The sequence below is a fragment of the Enoplosus armatus genome, chromosome 11 (genome assembly GCF_043641665.1).
Source record: "Enoplosus armatus isolate fEnoArm2 chromosome 11, fEnoArm2.hap1, whole genome shotgun sequence".
NCBI classification, from domain to species: domain Eukaryota; kingdom Metazoa; phylum Chordata; class Actinopteri; order Centrarchiformes; family Enoplosidae; genus Enoplosus; species Enoplosus armatus.
Window position 1 is genome coordinate 25,254,549 of NC_092190.1, and position 14,756 is coordinate 25,269,304.

Sequence of the window (14,756 nt, forward strand, 5' to 3'; positions counted from 1 at the left end):
TGGTAGATGTTTTCTACCTTTCCTCCAGCGTTTCAGCTCATTCTCCAGTTTCTGTATCATGATATTCAGACTCCTGCTCTTCTCTTTCTCCTTCTCATACTTCTTCTTCCACTCCTCAGCAGTCAGCTCCAGGTTCACAGACACTGTATTCTTTATGGTTTTAGCTCTAAGACACAAAAACAACACAAGAAGTGGTTTTAATGAACAGTGTGTGCTGTCTGACGGATAAGACATGGTGGATGGACGAACTGATTGATGTTATGAGGTGTTGTGAGAGATGATAGAGATGTGACAGAGATGAAAGGTGATTAGTCACTGTGTCATGACAGCAGGCATATAAACAGAACAATTTCGAGACAAAGGCAAGAAGTAGAAATCTGCACCTCTTCAGTCCAACCTGAGAGATCATTTAAGTCCATGAAACACCTCCTCTAGCCAAAAACTTCTTACTCTCCTCTCCAATGGCAATGCGGCAGCTGTGCATAATGCATAATGCAAAATGCACTCCTTCAAACATCCACATCCAGTAAAAAGATGTTTATGAACTCAGTCATCACATGTGGTTCACTTAATAAGCTGCCCGTGTGGCTTGTGCTATGTCAGAAAGACTAATAGAAAACTAAAGCAACAGGCAGCAAGGGGCTGAATGAGGACTTCCCCTCAGTGAAATGTTTGAATTTATAGCGACTATGTCACACTGTTAATGATTTGCTGTTTATTAATTGTTTCTTTGTTCATTCAGCTACACAACCAGACTCTCTACTTTAACATCACGTGTGTTGTCATGTAGTACCTCTGTCCGAACATGAGGGTGGACTTGCTTTCAGCCTCATTGTAAACAGACGGAGAGCAGCAGATGATGATGGTGGTTCGACAGTTTCCTCCCAGAGAGTCCTGCAGGATTCGAGTCATCTTGCTGTCTCTGTAAGGGACGTGGGTTTTCTATAAACAGACAACAATAAGATACTTACACGTGATCCAAAGTCAAAGTTTTATTACTGAGTTCTGAAGTTTCACAAGAGGCAGAATTTGTTTGTTTTTGTGATGGTTATGTTTCCTGTCGAACATAAAGTTGAATTCTAGATATTTCAGGTTTACATTAGTAGACAATGTCATGATAGCTAGCGTTATGTAGGCTAATGTCATGTTCACTAGCGTTATGTTAGCTAGCATTATGTTAGCTAATGTCATGTTAGCTAGCGTTATGTAGGCTAATGTCATGTTAGCTAGCGTTATGTTAGCTAATGTCATGTTAGCTAACATTATGTTAGCTAGCGTTAGTAAACTGAAGCATGGAGACATGAAGGGAAGACTCACCGTTCCTTCACTCAGAGCTGCGATGACGTTTCCAAGAGCCGACAAAGACTTGTTGATGTTCTTGGCTTCGTCCAACACGGAGCCTTCTGCTCCTGTTTTACTCACCTGAACAAAAACATCATCATCAAGTTATTAGTAAAATCGTTTGGATGAAGAAGCTGATGAACAGCTGAATGATGAAATAATACTCAGGTTAATTATCTGTTCTTTTAAGGTCCCACCCATTAATCAATCAATCAATCAATGTCTAATGATTTCACTGAATTTCAAATTCAAATTGAATGAACACAAACTCCTCATCTGCTGTTTCAAAATAATCACATACTGTGTTAATTAATAACTAGTGCTCTATTTTCTACATCTAAGAATCAGTTTTGAATTATATATGGGCAGATATTATATTTCTGTGATGCTCCTCTCTGATATTTATATTATTATACTCAAGAAATTTTGAAAATAGCAAAGCTACCTGAACATTTCTGGGACATTTTGCTATTCCTCACACTGTGATAAATGCCAAAAAAAAAAACAGTGTTGTTAAGATGTGATGGATCATTAAATGAGTCTGTTGGAGCAGTGACCTTCTCGCTGCCTGCCAGGTCGACCAGGTAAAGTTTCCCCGACAGTTTCATCTCCGTCTCCATGTTCTCCTGCTTGATGTTGATCAGAAAAATACTGTGACTGCGAGAGCTGTGCTCGTTCATGTCTGCAGGAAAAAACAAGGGGAAATATATCTTAATAATCTCAATAAATAAAAACTCATTAATACTCCAGATTATCAGTGTAGCGCCCTCTAGAGCCTGCAGTGGTCATTACAACCAAGCCACCAGGGCTAGCTCAAAGTTCAGTTCAAAGTTAAAATGAACTAGTTCACGTTCATAGTTCACAATTTTGAATTTTGAACAAAGGTCACAGTCCCAAAAAATGAACTAGTTCACTTTCATTAAGTTGATTTTATTCTTTTTCAGTAGAAACTCATCCTACCCAACCACCCCAAACTAAATGAATTACCTTCATGAGGTGCAGTAAGAGTATACTGTGTACAATGTGATGTGTCGTTTCAAATTCGTTGTCCATTTGGCTGACGTTCAAACCTTTTTCTTCAGACCCGGTGGGCACAATTTGCATAAAAGCATGATTTTTTTTCTGTTGGAATCTGTGCTGATTTGTTTACAAAAATCGTTCAGATATTCATATATCTGGCTTCAAGGGTAGCGGTAGCTGTGTTTTTTGCATTGCAGCCGGTTTCATTACAGATGCCAGATGCCGTAAGTCCTCGGGGGCAGAATCGACGTTCATTAGTTGCAAATGTTCCGTTCACTGTTCACCAAAAACATGAGCATGTTGAGTGAACGCTGCTCTTTTAGCATGTTTAAGCACAACACTGATTACAGCCACAATATGAACAAATCTTAACAGTCTTAACAGAAGTGGAGCTAAACATGTCAAGTGTGCCCTGAGGGTGGCGCTAGAGGAAAGATCAGTGAGTCATTAAAGCTCATGGGGTCATTAAAATATAAATCCTCTTAGTTACAGTTAGTATTTTATATCTTGTGTTCATGAGTTTCTCAAGTTTGAACCAGTAGCAGTAATGAAGCAGTACAGTACAGCAGAAATAGTAGTAGTAACAGTAGTAGTAGTTGTTGTAGTTTTGTATGGAACCCAGGAAGACTAGCAACCACATGAAGTGTAGTGTTTATTTTGTGGACCATCTGTGTTTTCAGGACATCAGTAACAATAACAGCAGTAACAGTAGTAGTAGCAGTAGTATTAGTAGTAGTAATAGTAGTAGTAGTAGTAGTTGTAGTAGTACAGTAGTATCAGTAGTACAGTTAGAGACTTACTGGTAACGGCGACATGTCTGTTTGCTTTTCCCTCGTCGATGACGTCCATCACTTCATCAGGACTGGAAACAAAACGCTCCGTGCAGCCCTGACAGGAAATACATATCAACAAAGTACTGACACTGCAGTACTGATACTGCAGGACTGACAGCAGGTCATATTTTGACATTTAAATATTGAAGAGTAGACACCTTCACAAAGGGAACCCTGTTTTTGTCCTCGTGAACAGCCAGGTTTGTCTTTGACACTGAAACAGAAATCACATCAGTCAGCAGGTTAATTTCATTCCAACAGTCCTCATCAACATATTTTAAAAATATTCAATAAATATCAAATATGTTAAATATCATCCTCACCATCGAGTAAGTCTCTGATTTTGTCCAGATAGATTTCAAAATAAGAAACCTACAGAAAGAGACAGATTCACAAAGACACGTTTTATTACGTACAAATACAAGATACAGTAAAATGTATGTTACTTAAATATATTACTATAATATGTAAAATTTTCTCCTGTAAAGCTAAAAAACATATATTCACAGGCTGAGGAAGACTAAAAAGATAATTTTAACCCTTTAAATACATTTAGATTAAATTAGATTAAATGATTACATTTCAGTATCAGTGATGATATATGTTAATTTTAACAGCTATATTGATGAAAATGTGAATATTATTTTGGAAATACTCTCCAAGGCATCCAAGACGATAACATAAATGTTGTGTTGTAACAAATGGTTCTTTCTGGTTTCAGTTTGATGCAGACGGCTCCTGTAAAGATGACATTGTCACCTTGATGTGAAACTCAAGGTTCTCGTCCATGGAGTAGATGTGGTCAAAGATGTCTCTGGCGATACGAGGAATGATTCCCATCAGACGAGGATCGTGCAGGTTCCCCTGAAAAATTCAAAATTATTTAAACATAAAAACACAGAAGACTTCAGATTGAATACAACAAATTCTCTCATGCAGATACAAGAGAGCACTCAAGGCTCCAGTGTGGCATCATGACACTTATCTGAAGTGTTTTCAAGATTTTAAATAAACAAAGTGTGAGAAGGAAACAGAAACAGGTGTTCAGTTTGATGAAGAGGAACGTAGAAAGATAGATGGATGAATAAAGTACTTTATCGTCCCAAAAGAAAATGACAATGCTACAGCAGCTACTTCACATAAATCACAAAAACAAATGAGGTCGGTAATGTTCAATTAAAAGTTATGTACAATAAGTAAAATAAACCTAAACAAAATAGAAAATAGAATTAGTGCTGCAGCTAACGATTAATCTTTCGATTAACTGATTAAGGGTTTGGTCCATAAAATGTCAGAAAATAGTTAAAAAAGGATGATTCAGTCATTATATGTAAACTCTCCAAAACCCAAAGATGATTCATTTATTGTCACATAAGACAGAGAATGTTTTTGTGCTTGAAAAATTACTTACAACAAGTATTTGATCATCAAAATAATTGCATTGCATTATTTTAAAGATAGGACTCTTATGTTAACTCTAATATGTACTGAATATACAGTGCAAGTAATCATACCGCTTCACTTTTTCCACATTTTGTTATGTTACAGCCAAAATAGATTACATTCTTTTTTTCCCTCAATATTCTACACACAATACCCCATAATGACGAAGTGAAAAATGTTTTTTAGACAATTTTGCAAATTTATTAAAAATAAAACACTCAAATATCGCATGTACATAAGTATTAACACCCTTTACTCAATACTTTGTTGAAGCACCTTTGGCAGCGATTACAGCCTCCAGTCTTCTTGGATATGATGCTACAAGCTTGGCACACCTGGATTTGGGGAGTTTCTCCCATTCTTCTTTGCACATCCTCTCAAGCTCAATGAGGTTGGATGGGGAGCGTCAGTGCGCAGCTATTTTCAGGTCTTTCCAGAGATGTTCTATCGGGTTCAAGTCCGGGCTTTGGCTGGGCCACTCAAGGACATTCAGAGACTTGTCCCGAAGCCACTCCTTTGTCATCTTGGCTGTGTGCTTAGGGTCGTTGTCCTGTTGGAAGGTGCACCTTCGCCCTTGTCTGAGGTCCAGAGCGCCCTGGAGCAGGTTTTCGTCAAGGATCTCTCTGTACTTTGTTTCTGCCGCTGAAAAACATCCCCACAGCATGATGCTGCCACCACCATACTTCACTGTAGGGATGGTATTGGCCAGGGGATGAGCGGTGCCTGGTTTCCTCCAGACATGATGCTTGGCATTCAGGCCAAAGAGTTCAATCTTGGTTTCATCAGACCAGACCTTCCGTCTGGCCACTCTACCATAAAGGCCTGATTGGTGGAGTGCTGCAGAGATGGTTGTCCTTCTGGAAGGTTCTCCCATCTCCACAGAGGAACGCTGGAGCTTTGTCAGAGTGACCATCGGGTTCTTGGTCACCTCCCTGACCAAGGCCCTTCTCCCCACTCATTTTGGCCAGGGTGGCCAGCTCTAGGAAGAGTCCTGGTGGTTCAAAACTTCTTCCATTTACGAATGATGGAGACCACTGTGCTCTTTGAGACCTTCAATGCTGCAGACATTTTTCTGTACCCTTCCCCAGATCTGTGCCTCGATACAATCCTGTCTCGGAGGTCTACAGACAATTCCTTTGACTTCATGGCTTGGTTTGTGCTCTGACATGCACTGTCAACTGTGGGACCTTACATAGACAGGTGTGTGCCTTTCCAAATCATGTCCAATCAATTGAATTTACCACAGGTGGACTCCAATCAAGTTGTAGAAACATTTCAAGGATGACCAGTGGAAACAGGATGCACCTGAGCTCAATTTTGAGTTTCATAGCAAAGGGTGTGAATACTTATGTACATGTGATATTTGAGTGTTTTATTTTTAATAAATTTGCAAAATTGTCTAAAAAACATTTTCACTTTGTCATTATGGGGTATTGTGTGTTTGTATTGTGATAGTAGAATTTTGAGAGAAAAAAAAGAATTTTATCCATTTTGGAATAAGGGTGTAACATAACAAAATGTGGAAAAAGTGAAGCGGTATGAATACTTTCCGGATGCACTGTACACTGTACAATGACAGTAATATATGCTGTACATGTGAAGTTTTACAGTTTAGTTTATGGTTCTGTGACTCATTCTGAGGTTAAGCTGTGAAGTATGGAGAGAAATGAGTCTCAACATTGACAAAAGTATGTCTCATGATCTATAAATAAACATTTGTGTGTAATTTATGGTGTTCACAAATAAAACACCCAATCCATAAACAAATACCAACCAATCAGAACAAATGTAAAACAATTTTACAAAAAAAATACATCCTAGGTTGAATAATTGTTAAATGTGTGATCATCTGACACGTGTGGAGTTATATTTGTGTGTTCAAAGTCAAACAGTCTCCAGTCCACAAATGCATGTTGTGTTTAAGTGCTGGTGGAAAACAGGGATATATGGCTTTCCAGTACATTCTTGTAAAAAAGATGAAATATCTTTTCACCCTTTGATAACACAATATTTAATGAAATATTTTTATATTTGTCACCAATATTGAGGTGAATATCTCTCTATATTAAAGCATGTGTAAATTGAAATACATTAAAATATAAAGTGTTGCAGTGAATCACACTCACCTCCATGGTGTGAGTCTTTCCAGATGACGTCTGACCGTAAGCAAAGATGGTCCCATTATACCCTCCCAATACATCTGAAACACACATAACATACAACATACATACATGTATACAGCATTAATACAACATATATACAACATTAAAACAGCATACATACCACATTCATATGACATACATATAACATTCATGCACATTCATACAACATGCATACAACACTCATACAACATTCATACAACATAAATTGAATATCCATATAACGTTCATACAACATGCATACAACATTCATACAACATGCATACAACATTTATACAACATACATATAACATTCATGCACATTCATACAACATAAATTGAACATCCATACAACGTTCATACAACATGCATACAACATTCGTACAACATACATACAACATACATACGTCATAAATACAACATACATACAACATTCATACAACATACATACAACATACAACACGCACACAACACACATACAGCATTCATACAACATACATACAACATACATACAACGTTCATACAACATTCATACAACATACATGTGTCACAGCCCAGGCTCAGTGAGCTAGACAAAGAGGGAGACCACACAAGATTTAAAGTAATTTAAACTATGTTTTAATTGAAAGGAAGACAAAAGCAAAGGTAATAAATTAATCTGTAGTCTACAAGTCAGTGGTGAATGCAATGCTGAATGTATGTGTAGTGTTGTAAAGGCAAAACCAAGGGTTAACCAAACCAAAAGACCAAATGATGCAATTTGAATGAAAGCAATTTTTCAGTTGCTTGAGAATCACAAGGTTGCAAAGCTTTTCAAAAGTATCAATTCTGGAAGCAGAACACCAACGATTAAAGTGACAGGTGAGCTCACGCACAAACTCCACATAGGTTTGACTAGTATTTTTATTCCAATGTCGAAAACATTGACGATAGGCTTCGGGCACCAGCTCATAGGCTTTTAACACAGCAGCTTTCACTTTGGCATAATCTTTACTATCTGCTGGACTGAATGCAGAATATGCTTCTTGAACTTTACCAGTTAAAACACATTGAAGCATCAGAGTGCGATCAGTGTCTGGCCAATTACACATATCTGCCACTCAGTCAAACAAAGAGAAAAATGTGTCAGGATCTTTCTCGTTAAATTTTGGCAATAACCGTAAATTTGTGCCTATGTCAAATCCCACACTTTCCCTGATTGAATGATCAGACAACTTGCACTCCTTAATTAGGTGCAATTTGTACTGTTCCAACTCTAATTTGGTCTGCTCCGTTTTGAATTTCATTTTTTCCAATTCCAGTTGCAATTCAAGTTCTTTTTGTTGTTTTAGTTCATCATGCGCCAATTGCAAAACTAACAACTCCCTTTGTTGTTCGAAGCTTAACCCTGCATTTACCAAACTAGGCTGCGTCACTTCCTTTTTAAGGACCCCAGCTTCCAATAAGTGGGCTTTCAAAATCACCAATCACCAATCTCAATATCATAATGTTCAGCTATTTTCAAAAGCTGATCCTTAGTACACAGATTGAGAGAGTGATCAGAAGGCAAGTGAACAATGTCCTCCACCACAGAAGCCATTATCAAAATCTAAACTAAACAATTGAGCAAATGCAAAAATGTGCAACCCACATCCAAATTTTCCATTTACTTCGTGCAAAACAAGGTGAAGGAAAGCCTAAACAGATTAGGAGAGTCCCCCAGCCCTAACCTTACTTAACAAAGAAACTTACCTAACCAAACTCAACCCTAGTCTTCAGGCAGTCACATATGGGGGGTACTTATGCACTCTAAGCCAGCGGGGTGAAGAAAGAAACCAGCAGGCTGGCACTTTCCCACAACCATGGAGGTGCTCCCGAGCTTAGCTCTACCCACGTTTACCACCAGCCTTGAGTTTATACAGGTGAACCCCCTAAACAGGGTTAGGGTTAAAGGGGAAAACTCCTTAAACAATGGCTATCCACTCCCAGTTTAGACAAAAGTAAATTTGGAAAATATTTAAACAAAAAGGTGGTTAACACTAGCAGAGACAACTACTGCTCTCTAAAACCAAAATCACCAAAACTCCAAACAAAAAAAATGTGTGAATCTCCCAAACAATTGCACCAGTAACAAGTCACAGAGGTAATCTGGATACCTACCCTCTGAACAAACAAGTCCTGGGAAAACTAGAACAAACAAACAAACTGATACCATACTAATTAGACTTACAACTGCCAAGTTTTGAGCCCAATTCAAATCCAAAAGCAGGACGAGTCCCCATTTGTCACAGCCCAGGCTCAGTGAGCTAGACAAAGAGGGAGACCACACAAGATTTAAAGTAATTTAAACTATGTTTTAATTGAAAGGAAGACAAAGGCAAAGGTAATAAATCAATCTGTAGTCTACAAGTCAGTGGTGAATGCAATGCTGAATGTATGTGTAGTGTTGTAAAGGCAAAACCAAGGGTGAACCAAACCAAAAGACCAAATGATAAATACAACATACATACAACATTTATATCAGAATCAGAATCAGAATCAGAAACTGTTTATTGCCAAGTAACATACATTACAAGGAATTTGCTGTGGTCTGAAGGTGCTAATGTTTTGATAACAAATAAGTAGAATATAAAAGCTAAAATAAGAATAAGAATAAAAATAAAAATAAGATAAGATAAATAACAACAGTATACAACATACATACATTCATACAACACGCATACAACACGCACACAACACACATACAACATGCATACAACATACATAAAACATTCATATAACATACATACAACACACATACAATATACATACAACATGTATACAACGTGCTTACAATACTCATACAACATTCATACAGCATATATACAACATACATAAAACATTCATACAACATTAACAAACTCACTTTGAAACAACAACTTTTTAACATTTCTTTTTAACTCTTTTTAAGACTTGGAGCCAGATTGACTGAACCGCAGCACTAACAGACAGAACAAGACTTTGTTATTTTTATTACTGTTTACATAACCTTGTTACTCATATATGTGGCACGTATTGCTGCCACCATGAAAAATAAGTATTTCATGTTTTTATGACAAATGTATTTGTTATTACTCGAAACCAAATTATTCAATTTTCACAAGAAACTTTCTATAAACATATCACTGTATCTTATATCAACATGATGCATGATGCACGATAAGCATGATATAATAATGTATAAAGGGTTAATAATTACGTAAACTGACCTTTAACGATCTGTCTGGCACAGGTGTCATACACCTGAACCTGTTCAGTGTTTGGAGGGAGGACTCTGTCAAACACATACGGCTTCCCCTGAAACACAGTAAACACACCGTCAAAATAATTCCTCCTTTAAGTAGCTTTAAGGTTGTTAAAATGATGTTATTCCTCTCCGTCCGACTCCTGCATTAAGATTCCCAAAACAATGTTTTTAAATTGGAAATGTGACTTTTTGAGCAAAGCCAGAAGAGCAGACTGCTGAAAGTCTTCAGGTATTAAAAAAGATGTTATAATGATTCAATATCAGACTTGTGACAATATTACATTCAATATTAATCCTTAGTGAAGGAATTCATTACATGGATAGATTTTGTTAATTGCTCTTCTTTTGGTTTTGGAGGAAATCTGCATTTTCAGACACATTTCACCAAATTCTCTCCAGAATTTAAATAAAGTTCTGAGGGTTTGAATAAAGTTTGGCTGCACAGCAGGTGTTTGAGCTGAGTGACCCACATTAAAGGGTTAAAAACCAATCAGTTTAGATCTTTCTTGTCTTAAAGCAGGAAGGAGATCCATATATTTTATCTGTCTCTGAAACAACATGATGGACTGACATCATCAAACAAACGTGCTTTAAAATGATGAAATGAAAAGTAGGATGGCAGCATGATGGTGCAGTGGTAAACACTGTCGCACGGGAGACAGAGCGGGCTGCCCCCCGTCAACATATCGATGTGGCCTTCAGCAAGACACTGAATCCTAAGCTCCCGATGGAGGCCAGCACCTTGCATGACAGCTCGGTCTCCATCAGTGTGTGAATGAGACCTGATCTATAAAGCGTTCACTGTATAAGTGAAGACCATAGAGACACAAGGAATATCAGATTATTTTCCCTCAAAAGTTTTTAGTGATCACATTGTGTCTGTAGAGTTAATTTTCCAGAAAATGTGTTGAATCTTAATAATTAATAATAATAATTTTACATTATATTTATCACTAAATGGACATTGTGATGATAATTTAGCTCCTAAAGTCAAGAATGAAACATTACATATCAACTTTTAACTCCACAGTGCTCAGAAAATGATATTATCAGTGAAGTTAGAGTTACTCCATCTGCTGAGGAAGGCCATGTGATATGACTGAAAACTATAGTTCCATTGTTTTCTCAAATCATTGAATCAGAACTCTTTAACACAGACTTTTTGTTTGTTGATGAAGTCAGAAATTCAACAGACAAAAACACGTCTGTAAAGTTATTTAATAACATTTATATCCTCTAGCTAGATAATAATGTTAGCATACCTAAAGAAGCCTAATAAATATATAAACAGAAAGGTTTCACACATCTCATTTAGTCTGTACATGTTTAAAACTGTGAATTAGGAATATTAATTAATCAGAGATTTTCAGACTTTCAATGAAAAAAGCACAAAACCAGTTTGGATAAAATCACTTTACATGTAAACAGACTGTATTATACTTAAATATTTTTCATTTAGCTGTTTTTGTATATATAAACAGTGAAACAATATTTTTTACAACCTTGACCTGTTCTATAATATCAAATAATTATAGCAATCACCATTAAAGATTTGTACATTTTTATAGGCTCTTCTGTGTCATTTCTGTTTTGGGTTCCTGGCAGCTTAAAATTTGTTAGAGTGATCTAAGGACAGTTTCACAGCTACTAAACAAACAAGATGCGACAAGTCAGAAGCTTCCTATTCCTGTCAGAGGCTTTACACACTAATCTACTGACATTTAACTGAACTGAGGACAGTTTGATGGTTTTATCAGCATCCACACACACAGACATTCAGATTAAGAGCAAGTCTCACTGCATATTAAAATGTCAGTGGAATACAGTTTTATATATATATATATATATATATATATATATATATATATATATATACAGTCTCTCATTTCAGCTTTATATATATAAAGCTGAAATGAGAGACTGTACTCTTCAGGAGATCAATAAATCATTAAAATCCACCTCTGAGAACAGAAACAAACAAAAACGTGCTGAATACAGCCGAGTATTATTCATTATTTATTCTATTTTCACTATTACTTGAATAGTGCAGCTGATGATTAACAGGAAAGAAAAGCTGTTTTTTTTGTTCTGATCTTTAATTAATTTATAAGAAAGAACATAACATAAATTAGTTGTTGTTTGAAAGGGCAGCTTAGTTTGTGAATGGTCCTTCTGTCGTGAAGCTTTTCAGACGAAACTTTTATAAATGAGTTTGTAAAAGAAAGAAGATTTTCTTGAAATGTTCAAGCTTTTAAATAAACCCTTAAACCTGAAGTAGAAGCAAACATCATGTTGAGTTAATAACATCTCATTAGAGAGAAACAGACTGAACTCTCCTCGTTATATTTATTATAAATCTGCCATATTACATTTGAACTGGAAACAGATGAGGAGGGAAACTGGGTCAGAGTCATGTGACCTTCATCAGGACGGAGACGATGTTCATGTTACAGGTTTTTAGGACAAAATGGACGATGCCAGTCAATTTAAATTATTGTATTCTATTATTCTTATTACCATTATTATATTAAACTAAATGTATTAAACTCACGTTATTTAAAATCCAGTTGAAATAAAAACAACACAAGGAGACGTGACAGTTTAAGAGGAGCGCCAATCCAACTATTAAACACACTATCTTCACTGCTTTCAGTATTTACATACTAACCAACATCTGTAGTGAAGACTGAAGGAACTGAATTAAAAGTATGAAGTGTAATTTTTGGCTGAATGCAAGTTATGATTATATTGATGATACATATGTTTGACTTCAGTGAATATAAATAGTTGAGGTGATCAATGAAGGATTATCATAGATATCATAGATATATATATATAAACAGGAACACATGTACTTGATTACTGTGTAAAGATGGATTCTTCCAGAGTTCAGCTACACAGAATGCTGCCTTTGTTTTCTCATGTTTAGATGTGAAGCCTCTCTATGAGCTGCAGATGAAACTCACTCACTCGCTCACAGCATCACGGTTAGCTCGGCGCTCCATTACAGTCACGTGATTCAGAATGAGGCAGGAAGTAAAAGGCAGGATGGACGAGATGGAGGAAAGCCCATGTGTGTGACATCTAGAGTCGTCCAATTCATTCGTAAAATACAACTAAAAAACCTATTCTAAGGTCACAGTGACCTTTGACCTTTGACCTTTTGGGTAAAACATCACTTCATCGTTGTATCCTATTAAACATCTGTGTGAAATTTTGTCTTAAGTTCAGGCTAAAACCGTGTTTTGAGAGGTCACAATGACCTTTGACCTTTGACCATCAGATTCTGTTCATCAGTTCAGCCTTCAGTCCAACTGGACGTTTGTGACAAATTAGAAGAAATTCCTTCGAGGTGTTCTTGTTGATGAGAACGGATGGAAACATAATGATGTTGTAACGTTTCAAATGTTTTCTGCTCATTATTAATGTCCTGAAGATTTAATGAATGCTTCCCAAAGTGACGTCCATAAATGTCTTGTTTTATTCAACGAACGGTCTGAAACCAAAACAGATTTGAGCGTTTAGGGGGGTTTTCAACCACATTCTTTTAGATTCTCCGTCTGCAGTTAGACGATGGAAAGTGTTGGTTACAGGAACGATTACCTTGTCTTCAGTCTTTTGTTGAAGCAACATATTCAATTCAACAGGTACCAGAGCTGTTTTATTTAGCTAAATTGAAGGCGGATTAGCCACCATGGTTAGCCACTGGGACTAAACAGTTTACTGCTACTTCTGCAATCTCACCCATAATCATTTCCACAGGTGATATCTTTATTCACTTAGTTTCATGGTGAAGCTCTTTATCTGTAATGATGACTTCATCAGCCTTAAAATCTACATCTCAGTAAATATTTGATAGAAACATGTTTTCTTTCCTGTTTTTGTTGATTAAATTTCAATTTTAGAGGTAGAATACATATATAACTGATTTTATTAACATTTCACAACAGCCTGATGACTGGAATCATCACATCACAGCAGGTTCTGGTGTGTTTGTGTCGGTTTCTATTGTTGCTGACAGACAGACAGACAGGCAGGCAGACAGACAGACAGACAGACAGACGGAGGGTGTGCCGGTAAAATAAACACCGTGTCTACTGGTTTCACACCGACTGATTGTCGGTAGTAACTCACCGCCACCACCACCGTGTCCTCTCCGTTAAATTTGGGGATGTATTTGTCTCCGCGGCTACGCTCCGCGTCGTTCAGCGGCCTGAAGCGACACATCACCTTCACGCCGCACACCCCGCACTCCACCGCGTCCACCATCACCGACGCTGTCCGGTAAACAAGGAGACAAAATAAAAACTACCGACAAATCAGAGACAGACCGAGAGGCAGCAGCTTCAGCTCAGGTTCACACGATTCCGATCCACAAACAGACCGTTTCATGAACCAGATCTCCGGTGATGCTGATGATATCAGTCTGGTCACAGTCTCTCCATCAGGATGCTGACTGACTGAACACTCCCACCTCTCACAGGTCCACTGGACCACCGAGCCGCAGGGAACTCTGGGACATGGAGTCCTTCCTGTTTCCATAGAGAAAAAACTGGTCCAATCGTTTATTAATGGGGAAACTTATCAGCTGCGTGATACGTGGAAGAGAAGAAGAAAAACACATTCATATGAACAGAAGAAGAAAAACTAAAATATGACATTTCTAAAATATTTAGAAAAATCATTTAAACATGTCTATATTTTAAAGGGGATCCT

General features: G+C 37.2%; 1 protein-coding gene across 1 annotated transcript in view; it reads right to left on the bottom strand.

Moving 5' to 3' along the window:
• LOC139291989 (kinesin heavy chain-like) overlaps positions 1–14,309 on the bottom strand; it is a 38,635-nt gene extending 24,326 nt beyond the window's left edge. Inside the window, exons 1-11 of the mRNA XM_070914091.1 lie at positions 14,175–14,309; positions 10,003–10,090; positions 6,764–6,837; positions 3,954–4,058; positions 3,518–3,566; positions 3,353–3,408; positions 3,162–3,249; positions 1,899–2,023; positions 1,318–1,422; positions 794–942; positions 18–166 (exon numbers count right to left, since the gene is read on the bottom strand). Of these exons, the coding sequence (XP_070770192.1) occupies positions 18–166; positions 794–942; positions 1,318–1,422; positions 1,899–2,023; positions 3,162–3,249; positions 3,353–3,408; positions 3,518–3,566; positions 3,954–4,058; positions 6,764–6,837; positions 10,003–10,090; positions 14,175–14,309 (1,123 nt within the window). The remainder of the gene's footprint in view (positions 1–17; positions 167–793; positions 943–1,317; positions 1,423–1,898; positions 2,024–3,161; positions 3,250–3,352; positions 3,409–3,517; positions 3,567–3,953; positions 4,059–6,763; positions 6,838–10,002; positions 10,091–14,174) is intronic.
• Between the last annotated feature and the right edge of the window lie 447 nt (positions 14,310–14,756).